Source organism: Saccostrea echinata, unplaced genomic scaffold (genome assembly GCF_033153115.1).
Source record: "Saccostrea echinata isolate AGI-Se365-2 ecotype Australia unplaced genomic scaffold, CSIRO_AGI_Sech_v1 ptg000003l, whole genome shotgun sequence".
NCBI lineage: Eukaryota > Metazoa > Mollusca > Bivalvia > Ostreida > Ostreidae > Saccostrea > Saccostrea echinata.
In genome coordinates, this window is record NW_026889752.1 from 6,213,395 (window position 1) to 6,227,151 (window position 13,757).

The 13,757-nt window shown below is 33.3% G+C and overlaps 1 protein-coding gene across 1 annotated transcript; it reads left to right on the forward strand.

Annotated features, from left to right (window-relative positions):
• Nucleotides 1–7,342: 7,342 nt before the first annotated feature.
• On the forward strand, nt 7,343–12,825 carry LOC133178757 (heat shock 70 kDa protein 12B-like). Its single transcript, XM_061313466.1, has 5 exons — nt 7,343–7,381; nt 10,530–10,838; nt 10,925–11,155; nt 11,261–11,405; nt 11,544–12,825. The coding sequence occupies exons 1-5, from the start codon at nt 7,343–7,345 to the stop codon at nt 12,503–12,505; spliced, it is 1,686 nt and encodes a 561-aa protein (XP_061169450.1). The 3' UTR covers nt 12,506–12,825.
• The last annotated feature ends 932 nt before the right edge of the window (nt 12,826–13,757 follow it).

Here is a 13,757-nt window from a genome sequence, read left to right on the forward strand (position 1 = left end):
AGGAAACTTTCTGCTCAGAAAAAAAAGTTGTGTTCAGGATCAATATACACCAGAATGATTTATAAAGATATCGAAATTCTGGATTTTTCTGATAAATCAGCTTTTTTATGTACATGTATAATATATTTGTAGATTGAATGTATTTTTGTCTTCATAAGTAACAATTATCTTGATTATATTTTTCTGTGATTTTTACACATGTACCGATATCATTTGGGTTGGATGTCGACACTTCAATTTTTTTCTTTAAATCTGCCTCTAATTAGAAATTACATAGTGATATAAACTACTAGTGCTTCTAATGCTGGATCTGATCTACATTTTCCTGGATGAGTGATCAGATTAAGGTTTAAGTAGGAGGTCTATTCCCGAGAAGGAAGTCTATTCTAAGTTTGTTTGTTTGTTTATTGTTTAACATCCCTCTCAGGAATTTTTCACTCATTGGGAGACACCACCACTTGCCGGTGAAGAGCTGCAAATTTATACCGATACTCGGCACTCAGGGTCATTGAGAAATGAGAAATCGTTTTCGTGCCAACACCTATTGCGACACGGGACCTCGGTTTATACGGTCTCATCCGAAGGAATAATCTCCACGTCCCACAGTTGATTCGAAGGATCAGCTCCTTACAACATCCTTGCAAGATTAATCACTTAAAGTAACCGTAAGACCTGCAGTGATCAGTCTTGCAGGGATTATGTATCTAGGTATGCATAGTAGTAGACATGGTTTGAATACTGGTTCTATGTCTCTACATTTTCCAGATGAAAGTTTTTAGGATAAGTCTATTCTCAAGTATCTATAAACTCTACCTGGACCAAAGATATATGGATGTTGCATCTCGGGATGCACATTACAAGACGTGCTTTGGATGCCGAATCTGACTTATTTTCATCGATGAATGAATATGTTTAACGTTCTAGAGCAGGTCCTTACTAAAGTAGCTATAAGCCCTTCCTGGGACAAATTTGCAAGGGAGATGGATGTAATGTTTATTACTAAAAATACTTCATTCAGATGCTAGATATGACATATTTTTTCAGATGAGTGACAAACTTTAGGTTTTAGAGCAGGTCCCTTTCTACATAACTATGAGCCCTATGGTGACCAAACTTGCATGGATGATGCTTCTAGGGATGCACACTTGCACATTTGCTTCAGATACTGAATTTAAATCTTAAACGGTACCAATTTTGATTCACCAGGTGCCTTCAGTGATTCTCATGCCGAAATATTTAAATTAAAAAAAAAAAAAAAAAAAAAAAAAAAAAAAAAAACTTTAAAGAGCTGAAAAAAGAGGTGCCAAAGTCTGCAGCCAAATGTATCGAAGGATCAGAGCTATGTTTGAGGGAAATAATCCTTAATTTTGAAATAAACTTCAACAATTCAACCTCAGCAATTAAATATATAATTATGTGTATGACGTTGAAAATTGACCTTGTTGAATATTGCCCCCCCACTACAGAGTTCGAACCGTCTTTGAACTTGAAAGTTGTTTATGGGATTTCTTAGTATATATGTATTTATACTTCGGTTTCAATTTTTTTTGTTTTTCAAGAATAACAGAAAATAGCCTATCATCCCAAGTATATATGTACATTTTTGATCAGTAAACGATTTCACTTATTTTCATGCATGACAACCTTACTTTTGACATCACTTCAAAAATTCATAGCATCCATAAATAATTACAAATCTATGAATATGGTATGAAACAGAAACCCTGGAATTTCCAGTGATGGGATCTGGTGTCTATAAAAAGTGAGCCGTATATATTGATCAAATGGACAGAACATTCCATTTACTCAAATTCAGGATAAAAACAAAAGCAAAAGCCTAACAACTAGTATGAAACACATCTGCCAAAATGAATCCAGTGATAAAACCATATTATGACGTGTTATACGTTGCATTTTATTATACTTTTTGTTATAGTTATTAAAAGAATTTATTATTCATATTCTAAAACATATCATTCCTATGGTAGGGGTAGTCACGAAATTAGATAAGGAAAATATGTATCACCTACGTTCAAACTCCCGGTGACCCATAGTAAGAGAGGAAATAATTCAAATTATGTATATAATTTTTCAATTTGATTTTGAACTCATTTTGTGCAAGTTTGATAGAATTTCGATTAGAAATACAAAGACCATAAAAAATCAAGCATGGTATAGGAATCTGAAAACGACAACAAAATGAATTTTGGCGTCAAGGCGGCACAGCGAACATACCTATAATTTTGTGTAACGCTGTGGAGAACTCTTGTCCAGACAAAGGGATCTGCTAAAACAATAACGATGCGAAAAAAAAAGAACGTGTTTAAATGTTTGTTTTTCATTGGTATATTTCTTTCCTTACGAATAATTCAACCAGAGTAAAAACAAAGGCTCCGGACGACCGTCAATCATAAAGGACTAAACAACTTTAACCAACAGTGCAAAACATTGTTACTGCGTGAGTCAACCTGTATATGACACTTCATGTAATTTTACATTTGGATAATAACAACACAATTTTTTAAAAGAATCGTTGAAGAAAAAGAGAGCGTTTGATTTCTAGAATGTTATACATTTTTATGCAATGACAGAGAAAGAAGTGTCAACGCTTCCCGGTCGTTGCAACAAGAGAAAAAAATCTATGGCTGGCGTTACGGTAAAATGACGTAGCAATGCTGCTCCAGGTCAATAGACATATGCAAGTTTATAATTTCACCAGGTTTTATATAATTATCCTATTAATTAGAAATTTTTCAAATTTGTTTTACTTGTTCTTGATGCAATGTTGAGGAATTTTCATTAATTTATCTCTTTCCTCTATGGAGTGAAAGTAAATGTCTCAATAATTTCCGACCACCCCTCGTACAGTGCATAATTGTAACTATGCCATAATGATGGCAATGTTTTACAACCACTTTTCAGCTTATATGATGTCTTGTCAACTCTTTTAATTGACTTGATTTCATTATTGAACTATATTATACTAAAAAAAATTACATCTACATGGAAACCTGTCTCAGCTAAGTTTTTGCCACCAAGTTGACAAAATATCTTTACTACAAGTCTACAATAGGATTCGACACATTATCATCAGACAAATTGTCATCAATTTCTAACAGGTCGTCTTAATTACTGTAGTGGATATAATATTTGATACGTGGAGATCAATAACTGTTAATTCATCATTAGTTGGCAAGTCCACATAGCATCTTATAAAGTCGAGTTAATTAAATGTTAACTGATGTCGACTAGTCAGAAGACAACTGATCATTGATTATTTTCTAAGATAGATATGTTGACTTGTTAGATAAATTTGTCGATTTATCAGGAAATTATGTTGACCGGTATTTGTTGGACACGTATATCGATTTGTCAGATATTATGACGAGAAGTTGATATCAGTTAAGGGAAAACCATTTTATTTGAAGGCGGGGAAGAGATGGTCGAGATTTTTTTTTAAATAAATATTCCGATCTAATGTGCAGCAGCATATTCTATAGGTGTTGTAAATCAGATGTGGATTCTTAAAAATCTCTAAAGAAGTTTTAGAAATTTGAAATCGCCACCTTTTTCAAAAGTCAGTAACATCAAAACGTACGGATTTTGTACACTCTGTACAAGCATTCCTCATGACAAATTAAAAACTATACATTTTTTATATCGTTGACAACTGATTATTAAATAAAAATTGGAAGTCGAAAATTTTCGTATCTTGTGATAGGTCGTCAACAAAATCACTTTGTTATAAATCACCCTGATTCTTCCTAAAAGTATCCTTAAGTTGATACTAAAAGGAAGCTGGAGTTCCTAATTGACACCGTTTTTGTAGTCTTCGAATACCAGGTCTTCCAACAAAATTAGCAAGGGCACTTATTGTGCTCTTTTTTAGGCCGACCTGATTTTATATTTCTATGAAGCAGCATTTATTTTAAAAATAAACTTCACACGAGAAGAAGAAAACACCTGCTGTGTCCTTCAACTCGTCAAATAGATACATAGATACATCGACGTATGATCAAGTAACAATGGTTACTTTAGTTCACATGTCGACTCGATATATCCTAGTGAACTTGAAATTAAAGACACCACTGAATGTGCCACAACTGTTTCATATTTGGAGGTTTTACTGACTATGGACGAAGAAGGTCAACTGTCAACTATATTGTATATAAAAAAGAAATGAATTTCCTCTGGAAATCTTGGTATTTTATTTATTTTTAAGTACTAGATGTGCCTTGAATCTATCTTAATGGATAACAATCCGATGAAATTTTATTCTTATACAGATACGTAATAAAGATACGTAAATATTCTTCGATGTCATTTGCATTCGCTATTTATACGAAATTTCATGTATTTTAGATTTTCCATGCAAGTTCTTCACATTATCACCGAAATGTTTTGCATGTTTCATCTGCCATTTGTTATCCACACACATAAATATTTTTTTAAATAATTAGATTCTCCTATTGTGCTTGTAACTGTGTCCTCTTCACCATTTATCTCATCCTGAAAGCTCCTTGAGAATTCTCCATCATCTGTCACAGCATTGAAACTTTCTTGTATGGCTTGTTTTTTTCTCCTTGTCGGACACATTATGAGAAAAATCTTGGTTTGATTCTTCATATTCTTTAAAGTGGTTTTGCGTTTCTTAGTCTTTCTAATAAAGGATGGTGTCATCAGTGTCAGTTGAAGACTAATCTTCTTTACTTTTGGAATCAGTGAATCTATATTTTTTTCAGTTTGCCCTCGTTGACAGCTACTTTCAAGCCGTTTAAGGTGTTGACACATAAACCGTTTTTTCTGTATGTTCACACTGTTACTGGTATGGTCATAGCCACTTATAAAGTTTTCCACCTTTTCTGCTGGTATTTTTTAAGAAGATCACTTTCTACTTATTATTTTTTTTCGTTTGAAACACTCTTGTCATGGACTAAATGGTAGTACTATTTGTATATTCACATATTATTTCGAAATTTTACATACGACTCGTAACTGTTATCGAGTTTAAGAGATTTTAAGCTTTGAAAGTAAAGTTTCGTAGTAAATCGAAGTATCAAAGTTTTCACTATAGTTAACTGTAGTAAACTATAGTTAGTTATAGTAAACTAAAGTATTTTTTTGTTAGGGTTCTTTTGTTTTTCTGTCCTTCACATATTCTTCTTTTGGCCCTTTTTCTTGCCTCTGTTATAGGCAGGACGTCGTCTTAATGCAAAGTCTACGTCTGCTACCTGCTTACCAGAACTATCAGTGACAGGAAGACCAAGTTCTACACGCAATCTTGCCTGTCGTCCATAGACTTAAGAATACGGATCCAGTTGCGTGGACATATGTTTAATTGTTTCTGTATGCAAAAAGCACCATTGGAATGTGTTCACCCCAGTTATTACTTTTTGAATTACCAATGTTGAATAGCTTAGTGCGAAAAGTTCTGTTGAACCTCTCTTTGTGGGTGGTAAGCTGTTGCAACTGTGTGCTCTATTCCCATTCGTTCATAGAAGCAATCATTTATTACTTTAGAAAACTCTCTGCCTTGGTCGGTAATTAGTATATTTGGTACGCCATAGATGCAGATAAATTTGATGAAAACGCTCATTACTGATACTGCACTTTTTCAGGAATACCTTCTGCTTCAACCCATTTCGTAATGTAGTCAGTTAGGACTACGTTATAACAATTTTCTGAAAGAAAAAAAATTGAACTACATTGAAAAAATTCATCAAATTTAGTGCTTGACGGTACATTGTGAATATTACACTATTGCTGGAGGAAAATGTGAACATAACGTTTATATTTTTTTTTCATGATGTATATGTAATAGTTGAAACTTTTGATTTTTTACGTTCTGGAAGGTGATATATATGATAATACTCATAAACATGCAAACATCTTTGCTCCCCATTATGAAAATAGCCTTTTGATAATTTTTTTTTTTTCAATTTGATCTTATCATAAGTTGCTCGTGAAATTATAACTGGGGTTAGAGTTCTTAAAAACTTCAAATGATATAAACTGAACTAAATTCTACAGCGATCCACTTAGCATTGCAATATAGTGTACCTCAATTTGATTATTTATTTGTTATTGCTCAGATAGATGATTACTGTATTTTGTTACATGTACTAAGTATGTATTAAACTTAATAAAACACACCCTTTTCTATTTCATATCCTATACTATCCTTTGACTAATATCAGCCCTCGGCCCTCTGACTCGGGTTGATACAAGATGCATTTTTTTTTCTATTATTCTGAACAATAAATATGGAAGACGAAAATCATGTTTCTTCAAATGGCCCAATCAAATCCATACCAATCTGTGAGAAAGCTTTGTCGTATACTGCTATGGGGCAAGAGTTTCTTTGCTTTCTTCAGATGCTCTTTTCGCTGGCAGGTGTCGCATTTCATGACAAATGTCTTCACATCATTAAATGATCTCGCCCAGTGATATCGAGAACGGAACTTCAGCTGCCACCTAAGATTAAAAAAACAACTTTATTTCACATTGATTTCAGCATAATTCTTTTTAATATTTTTAAAATTTACAAATCAAGGGACCAAACTTGTTTAAATTCACAATCATTGTTTCTCTATGAGTAGTATCTTTGCATTTTTACATGTGTTATATACATAGATTGTTAAAATATCTTATGTAATTATTGATAGCAAATTAATTATAAGCAGCGGGGTTGCCCCAGGTGAAATCAGTTGGGATTGCTATCCAAAAAATTAAATATTAGTAAGTATGCGTGTTCTTTTATGGCCTAGTCACCGACAGAAATGTTTTACATAAACTTTAGCATGGAAGGTAATTTTTAAGCAAAGTGTAGGTAAGTTGCCCTATTATCGAAAACATATAATCTAGACTGATAGATGAAACGTAAATAAGAAAATGCATCAGGTGACCCACAACACTTTAGTTTTAATGTACCTAGTCAGAAAACCTCCTGATTGCCAAAAGAAGTATCAGTTTCCCCAAAGTTATACGGTCTAATAATTTCCTTACCTTTAAGAAAAAAGGAAATAAATATACAAGATTCGTTTAAACGTACTTGAATATGATTCGTGTCGCTATGTATATTGTCGCATAAAACTGGTATATATGGACAACATTGACTAAGAGAATATTGTTTAAGAATAATTAGATATTATTGTTTCCTTTGAGTAAAAAAAAAATAAGATGTCAATACAAAACGAATTATTAGGATCATGAGGGAAGAAGATGTCAGGAACCAAATTTGCAATGAATTAATGTTGTGTTGTGTGGTTGTGAAGGGCTTTCCTCCTGGAACTCAAGAAAAGGACTGATATTTTTTACTACAAACTTGCAAAGGAATCTAAAGATGGATCAGAATGGTTGGTCTTGTTCAAGGATTCAGAAAGTAAGTAAAAGTTCAAACGATATATGATATCTATTAGTATAGATAGATAGATAGATAGATAGATAGATAGATAGATAGATATACCAACTTGTATCGATATCACCATACTTGTTTACTAAGATGTTTCAAAATGACATTTTACTTACAACTTATGGTTACATTTGTGACCTACTTATAACATATCTGCGTAGATATTGTCTTTAGCCCATAAACTATATTAACCTTCCTCGGTTATCGACATCGTCATTGACATAAATTTTACAATAAACCTTTTAAACACGATGTCTCCCTTGATTCATTACTATTATTATGTAAATAAAGAGTTAAATGTAGGTCTTCATCATATTCGCACCAAATTTTACCTGATCATTTACAAAATTAATTTGTTATAAAACATTCTGATTGTACACACATTGTCAAATACTTTAAATGCATATTAAAAGATTCTTCAATTTCTCATTGACAATATCTATGTGTTTTTTTTAAGACTGTCTTCCAACAATCTGTAGGAATTCCCATTGGTACAAATTGCGCCTAGGCATAGCAGACCTTTTTCTGTATTCATGAAATGTATGGAGATAACGAACAGTATTCAAGCTCAAAAGTCAGTTAAACAATACAAATTTTGGAGGAGAGCAAATACGGACCTCCAAAACATCAGAGGTGGAATTAGGTGCCATGGAGGAGTGAGCATCTACTGCCAAACGGTCACACCTGTCGTGTTCTCCTTGTCATGATCGCATATCATATGAAGCAGAATTTATCCAAAATCGTATACATGAGAAGAAGAAAATACTTGCTGTGGCCTTCAACTCGACATTAAGATATATTGAAGACGTCTTATTAATTGATAATAATTACTTCTATTCATATGTCGACTCGATATATCTTAGTGAACTTCGAATGAAACATACAAAGAGTCTGACACGTCTGTTTCATATTTTTGATATTTTACTAGAAAAAGACCTTAATGAACATCTACAACAAAGCTTAATGACAAACTTAATGAATGAAATTTAAATCGTCAACTTCCCTTACTTATGTAGCAATATACCCTTATCACCGGCTTATGGGGTTTATATCTCCCAGTTGATAAGATACGAAAGGGCATGCTCTACGTACGAACAATTTTAAAACGAGGTAAGTTATTGACAAACAAGTCGATGAAACAAGAATTTCAAAAATCTCGTTTAAAGTCATCATTTCGCAAGTTCTATGGTCGATACAATGACCTTGTTAAGAAAATCTATCATTAAATCAAATGCTGCTGGACGTTTATTTTACTAATTGTTAGACCATTATTTACACACTAAATTGTCAACACATTTTCCGTTATTTGCCGAGTATGTCAAGGATCACGCAGGTGTGAGCGGTCGGCAGGCGATGCTCAGTCCTCCTTGGTACTGGATCTCATCTCGGTCAGTGTTTGCTCCTCTCCTAATTTGTATTGCTTGAATGGCCATTCGAGCTGGAATACTGTTCATTATCTCCATATTTCATTGTTAAGATAGTCTTTAATATATGTTGTTACTGGTCTTTAACAATCATGTTTTTTTTAAATACAGAGCAATTAGGACATGGTTTAATACGCCACAATCAATGCACAAATTGAAATGTAACGTCAGCAGTAGAAATGCAAGGAAAATTATTATAAATCTACTGAAAAATCTAAATCAATGCATACAATAGCATATATATACGCGTTTCTCTTAGATGGTGTAATCTTACCCCAAATATTAAATAAAGAGAGGGTAATCTTCTATGTGCTTTGATATCAAGTCTTAATTCTAGTTGGTAAACTATTTTTTACTTTTTCATGAGTACAAAGAATTTTTCTCTTTTTAATTCTCTCTTGTGTGTAAAATAAAATCCTAATGTGTGTAATGATCTTTTAATCTCATATTCTTCGCTCTTGTTTACTATGACTCTTATTATGCTTAGTAGTTCCGGTTGTTATTTCACTTTCTGTCTGTAAAAATATCAATATTACTCAATAGATTATATATAGGTTTGTTGAACTTATATTAAGGAATTTTGGCACGGGTTTACTGTACATGCGCCAAGCTTGCGAGTGCATTTGTACAGCCAACGACTGCCATTATTCACCAATATAAGTTCTTCATTTATTTCGAGCTACATGTAGTTTAAGATCTGTTTTATCATTTATTCATCTTCCTTATAAATAAAAAGGTTCATAGTAAATGACGCTTATGAGGGAAAAATAACTATGTTGCAGTCATTTTGTCATTTAATGTTTATATCGGAAGTTTTTATTCGTATATTTTTAATGTATTCACTGATTACCCCTTGGTGTTTCAAGAAGAAGATGCGAATTTGTTTCATTTAGAACACTTTTCAGGTGCCAAGAACTGGATCGAACAAATAAATATAAAGACATCAAACGCTACGCTAACCATAACTGCCAGCACCCAATATGACATCCCTGATCCTTGGCTTCAGGTAAAAAAAGTTTTATTTTCATGGAGTAAAATTTGAAGCACTGATTTTCTAGGCACATAATGAGGAGTCTTAAAACAGTCATATATGTCACAACAGCCATGAAGTAAGCAAAATGGCATTAAATTTTCCATGACCGCGATTACTTCTGAGGGTACGGTTAAGTATCGCAGATATTGCTTCACTTATTTAGTCCATCAAAATATTCTATTATTTTCAACAAATTAAAGTTATTAAATGTTTATATTATTCCTAATTTTCTGATTGGCTGAGATCCATTGCTAGATAAATGTTTCTATTATATTGCAATCACCTGCATCGTCCTTCCAGGTGAATATAAAAAAATATTTTTTCCTACATTGGACTAAAAGAAGATTGTGATCTTCTTATATGATGTAATGAAACTTTTTAATACTAGTAACATTGTTGACATTTTTAGACGAAAGAAAGCTTAGAGAATAGGAAAAGGAGGATTTGATAAATAAAACAAAATAATAACTTGATATATGACGCATGAAACGTGAAAAGTTAGATTTTTTTTTACGTTTTTGGTGTTTTCTAAGCCCCAATTTGAGAGAGAGAGAGAGAGAGAGAGAATTTCTGTAGATTACCTGGTAAATTATGTGACCAAACGATGATATGAGTGCTTTAAAATCCTAACGTCAGTATCATTAACTCTTTTTGTTCATAGATAATTACGCCGTATGTTGTGGCCATAGACTTCGAAACAACATACTCGGGTTATGCTTTTGCCATCCGTAAAGAGTTCCTTAAAGGCAACGAAAAGAACATCGAAAAAATATACACTGTTCATTGGAATGCTGGGGCATTGATTTCCGATAAAACACCCACAACTTTGCTACTCGACAAAAAGCAAAATTTTGTCAGTTTTGGTAATGAAGCTGAGAGTCTGTATGGCAAAATGTCGGAAGAAGAGAGGACAGATCATTATTACTTTCATCGATTTAAAATGTTGCTGTATGACAAGGATGGAAATGTGGTAAGTATAGTCTCCATCTGCCATAAATGATTATCTTATCAAGTGATAAAAATAATTTTCATATATACATTTATATATTTATTTAGAAAATTACCAGAAATACCATTTTAAAGGATATAAAAGACAAAGAGATGTTGGCCATAGATGTTTTTGCACACTCCATACGGTATCTTAGAGATCACTTTTTGATGAATTTCGAAAAGAATAATTTAGATAAGGCTTATCTGCCCTTGGACGGTGAAATAACCTGGGTTCTAACTGTCCCTGCTATATGGGACGAGCCTGCAAAACAGTTCATGGAGGAAGCAGCTGAAAAGGTTCTTTTATTATCATGCTTCAAATTTGCACTATCTTTTTCAATAATTTTCTTAATGTAAATGTTTTTTTTTTAATGACGTAAAATCTTTTTTAATATATTTTAGGCGGGTATTCCAAAAGATTTCTTAATGATCTGCTTGGAACCCGAAGCAGCAGCCATTTTCTGCAAGTGTTTACCTATAGAAAAAGGAGTTGATTGTTTGAATGCAATGCAGCCTGGTCGAAGGTTTATAGTGCTTGACGCTGGAGGTAAAGTATATCCGACAACAGGATACTTTTATTTCTTTCAGTTGTACAATTCTTATACTATGTTTGAAATAAAAAAAAACTTATGAAAAAGAAATTAATTTAGGTTTTTTAAAAAAGAAAAAAAAATGGTTTCTTTAGGTGATACAATTGACATGGCCATACAAGAAGTGACAGAGGATGGAAAGTTACAAGAAATAGACCGCGCTCAAGGTGGCGACTGGGGAGGAATTTTTGTGGACGCCCAGTTCAAAGAAATGCTAGAAGAAATAGTTTCCAAGCCAATTTTTGAGGCCTTTCGCATGAAATATACTGGAGACTACATTGATTTATTCAGATTTTTTGAACGCAAGAAGAGAGCAAATCCAATGTCCAAAAGAGTGCACATGCTGGTTCCGCTGTCATTTTTAGATATATCAGGTGAAGATATAAAAGATTTGACAAAAGCTCAAGGCTTTGAGAAGGATGTGACATGGAAAAGAGATAAAATTTTCATCGAACATAAAAATTATAAAGAATTTTATAATCATGTCATAGACAAGATTGTCTTTAAAGTTGAAGAAATTTTAGTGTCCAAGGAAGCAAAAGGAACTGATGTGATTCTTATGGTTGGTGGATTTTCCGAATCTGATCTTTTACAAAAGAGGATACGAGAATCCTTTCCAGCTTGTAAAGTAATTATTCCCCCAGAATGTGGTCTGGCCGTTCTGAAGGGGGCAGTTATTTTTGGTTTCGACCCAAACATGATTGCAGCCAGAGTGGTGAAGTACACGTATGGAGTCGGTACCAACACAATCTTCATCGAAGGCACACATCCCAAATCGAAGAAAACGTTGATTAATGGAAAGAATTACTGTAAGGACACGTTTGATGTCCACGTGAAAAAGGGTAAAACAGTATACATTGATGAAACTACAGATAAAACTCATTACCCAATTTACGAAGACCAAACATCTGTCAACTTTAGAGTCTTTACTTGTGAACAGGCGGATCCAAAATATATTGATGATGAGGGGTGTAATGAAATGGGTTCTTTGACAGTTCCAATGCCAGACACTAATGGCGGAACCAATAGGAAAGTCAAAGCCAAATTCAAATTTTGAGGGACTAAACTTACTGTTGAAGGAATTGATGAAACGTCTATGACTTCAGTGGACATCAAATTTGATTTCCTGGAAGGTTCGCCGTAATTTTAGACTGTCTGTAAAACGTTGTTTATGTCTTGAGTCAATTCATAATGATTTTACTCAGTTACGATCATGATGTTTTTATTTATGGACTTGACATTTTTCAAACTACCCTTGCTATTTTAGCACATCTGAAGTGAAAGCTCAAGTAAGATTCTCTTATCAAGTAAGATTTTCCGTCCTTCCGAATGAAAGCTTTTCCAATTTTCGACATCCTCTTAAGAAACACATGGCAAGAAAACGTGTAATTTATTGGAAGTTTTCTAATGCTTTGTAAATTTTGGATCCTTTAAATAATAACCATCGGGTGAAGAATGGGGCCATTGCATATAGGTTTTACATTAAAATAGATAGCATACAAACATTTTAAAATATCTTGAGAACTAATATGAAAGAAAAGGTGAAACTAATATAGAAAATTTATGAGGAAGTGTAGATCCTAAATTGTTCAAATTGTCATCACTCGGTTAAGTTGGGGCCAAAATAAGGCATGTAAGTTTAACTTTGAATAAATATTTTCTGTGAAACGCAGAATGAGAAGTATAGAGCACAAGACTATAGGGAATTTCAAGGAAAAATCTTTCAAAATCATCCTTGCAAGAACCATAGGGCTATAAAAGTTGAAATTTATTTTATATCTTTCTAAGGAAGTGTATGTTAATTCTCAGTTGTTCAAAACATGATTCCCTGGCGAAAGGTTTGACCACAAGACGATATGAACGTTTTATGTCGAAATAGCTTAAAAAATGATATCATTGAAAATCTTATCTTCAAGAATCACTGGGTCAGAAAAAGTAAAGGAAGGTACGGTTTTAGCTTTATTGTGCCCTAAAAAAGTTTTGAAACTGGCTTAAGTATAAGTTGAGTATATGACCATGATAAATCAAGAAAGGAAATGGCATGAAGGAGTACCATTCTGGAAATATGACGTCATTAATTTGATGCATTTCTCTATCTCAACAGAAAAAAAACTCAAAATGACCCATTTCAATGGTTATTTCCCTTAAGAAAACAGTGTCCACAGCCAAGCGCTCGGCACATCGAATTGAAAGTCATGGGTCTTTCGGATGAGACCTTAAACACCGAGGCCCTGTGTCACGGTAGGCGTTGGCACGATAAAGAACCGTTACTGGTCAATGGCCCTGAGTGCCGAGTAAATGTTTAAATT

Excerpts from the sequence above, each read along its gene's own strand:
- LOC133178757 (XM_061313466.1), top strand. The coding sequence starts at position 7,343 with ATGGATCAGAATGGTTGGTCTTGTTCAAGGATTCAGAAA. Across the intron at positions 11,156-11,260 it reads TGGAGGAAGCAGCTGAAAAG|GCGGGTATTCCAAAAGATTT; the intron begins GTTCTTTTATTA and ends AATATATTTTAG. Across the intron at positions 11,406-11,543 it reads TATAGTGCTTGACGCTGGAG|GTGATACAATTGACATGGCC; the intron begins GTAAAGTATATC and ends TGGTTTCTTTAG.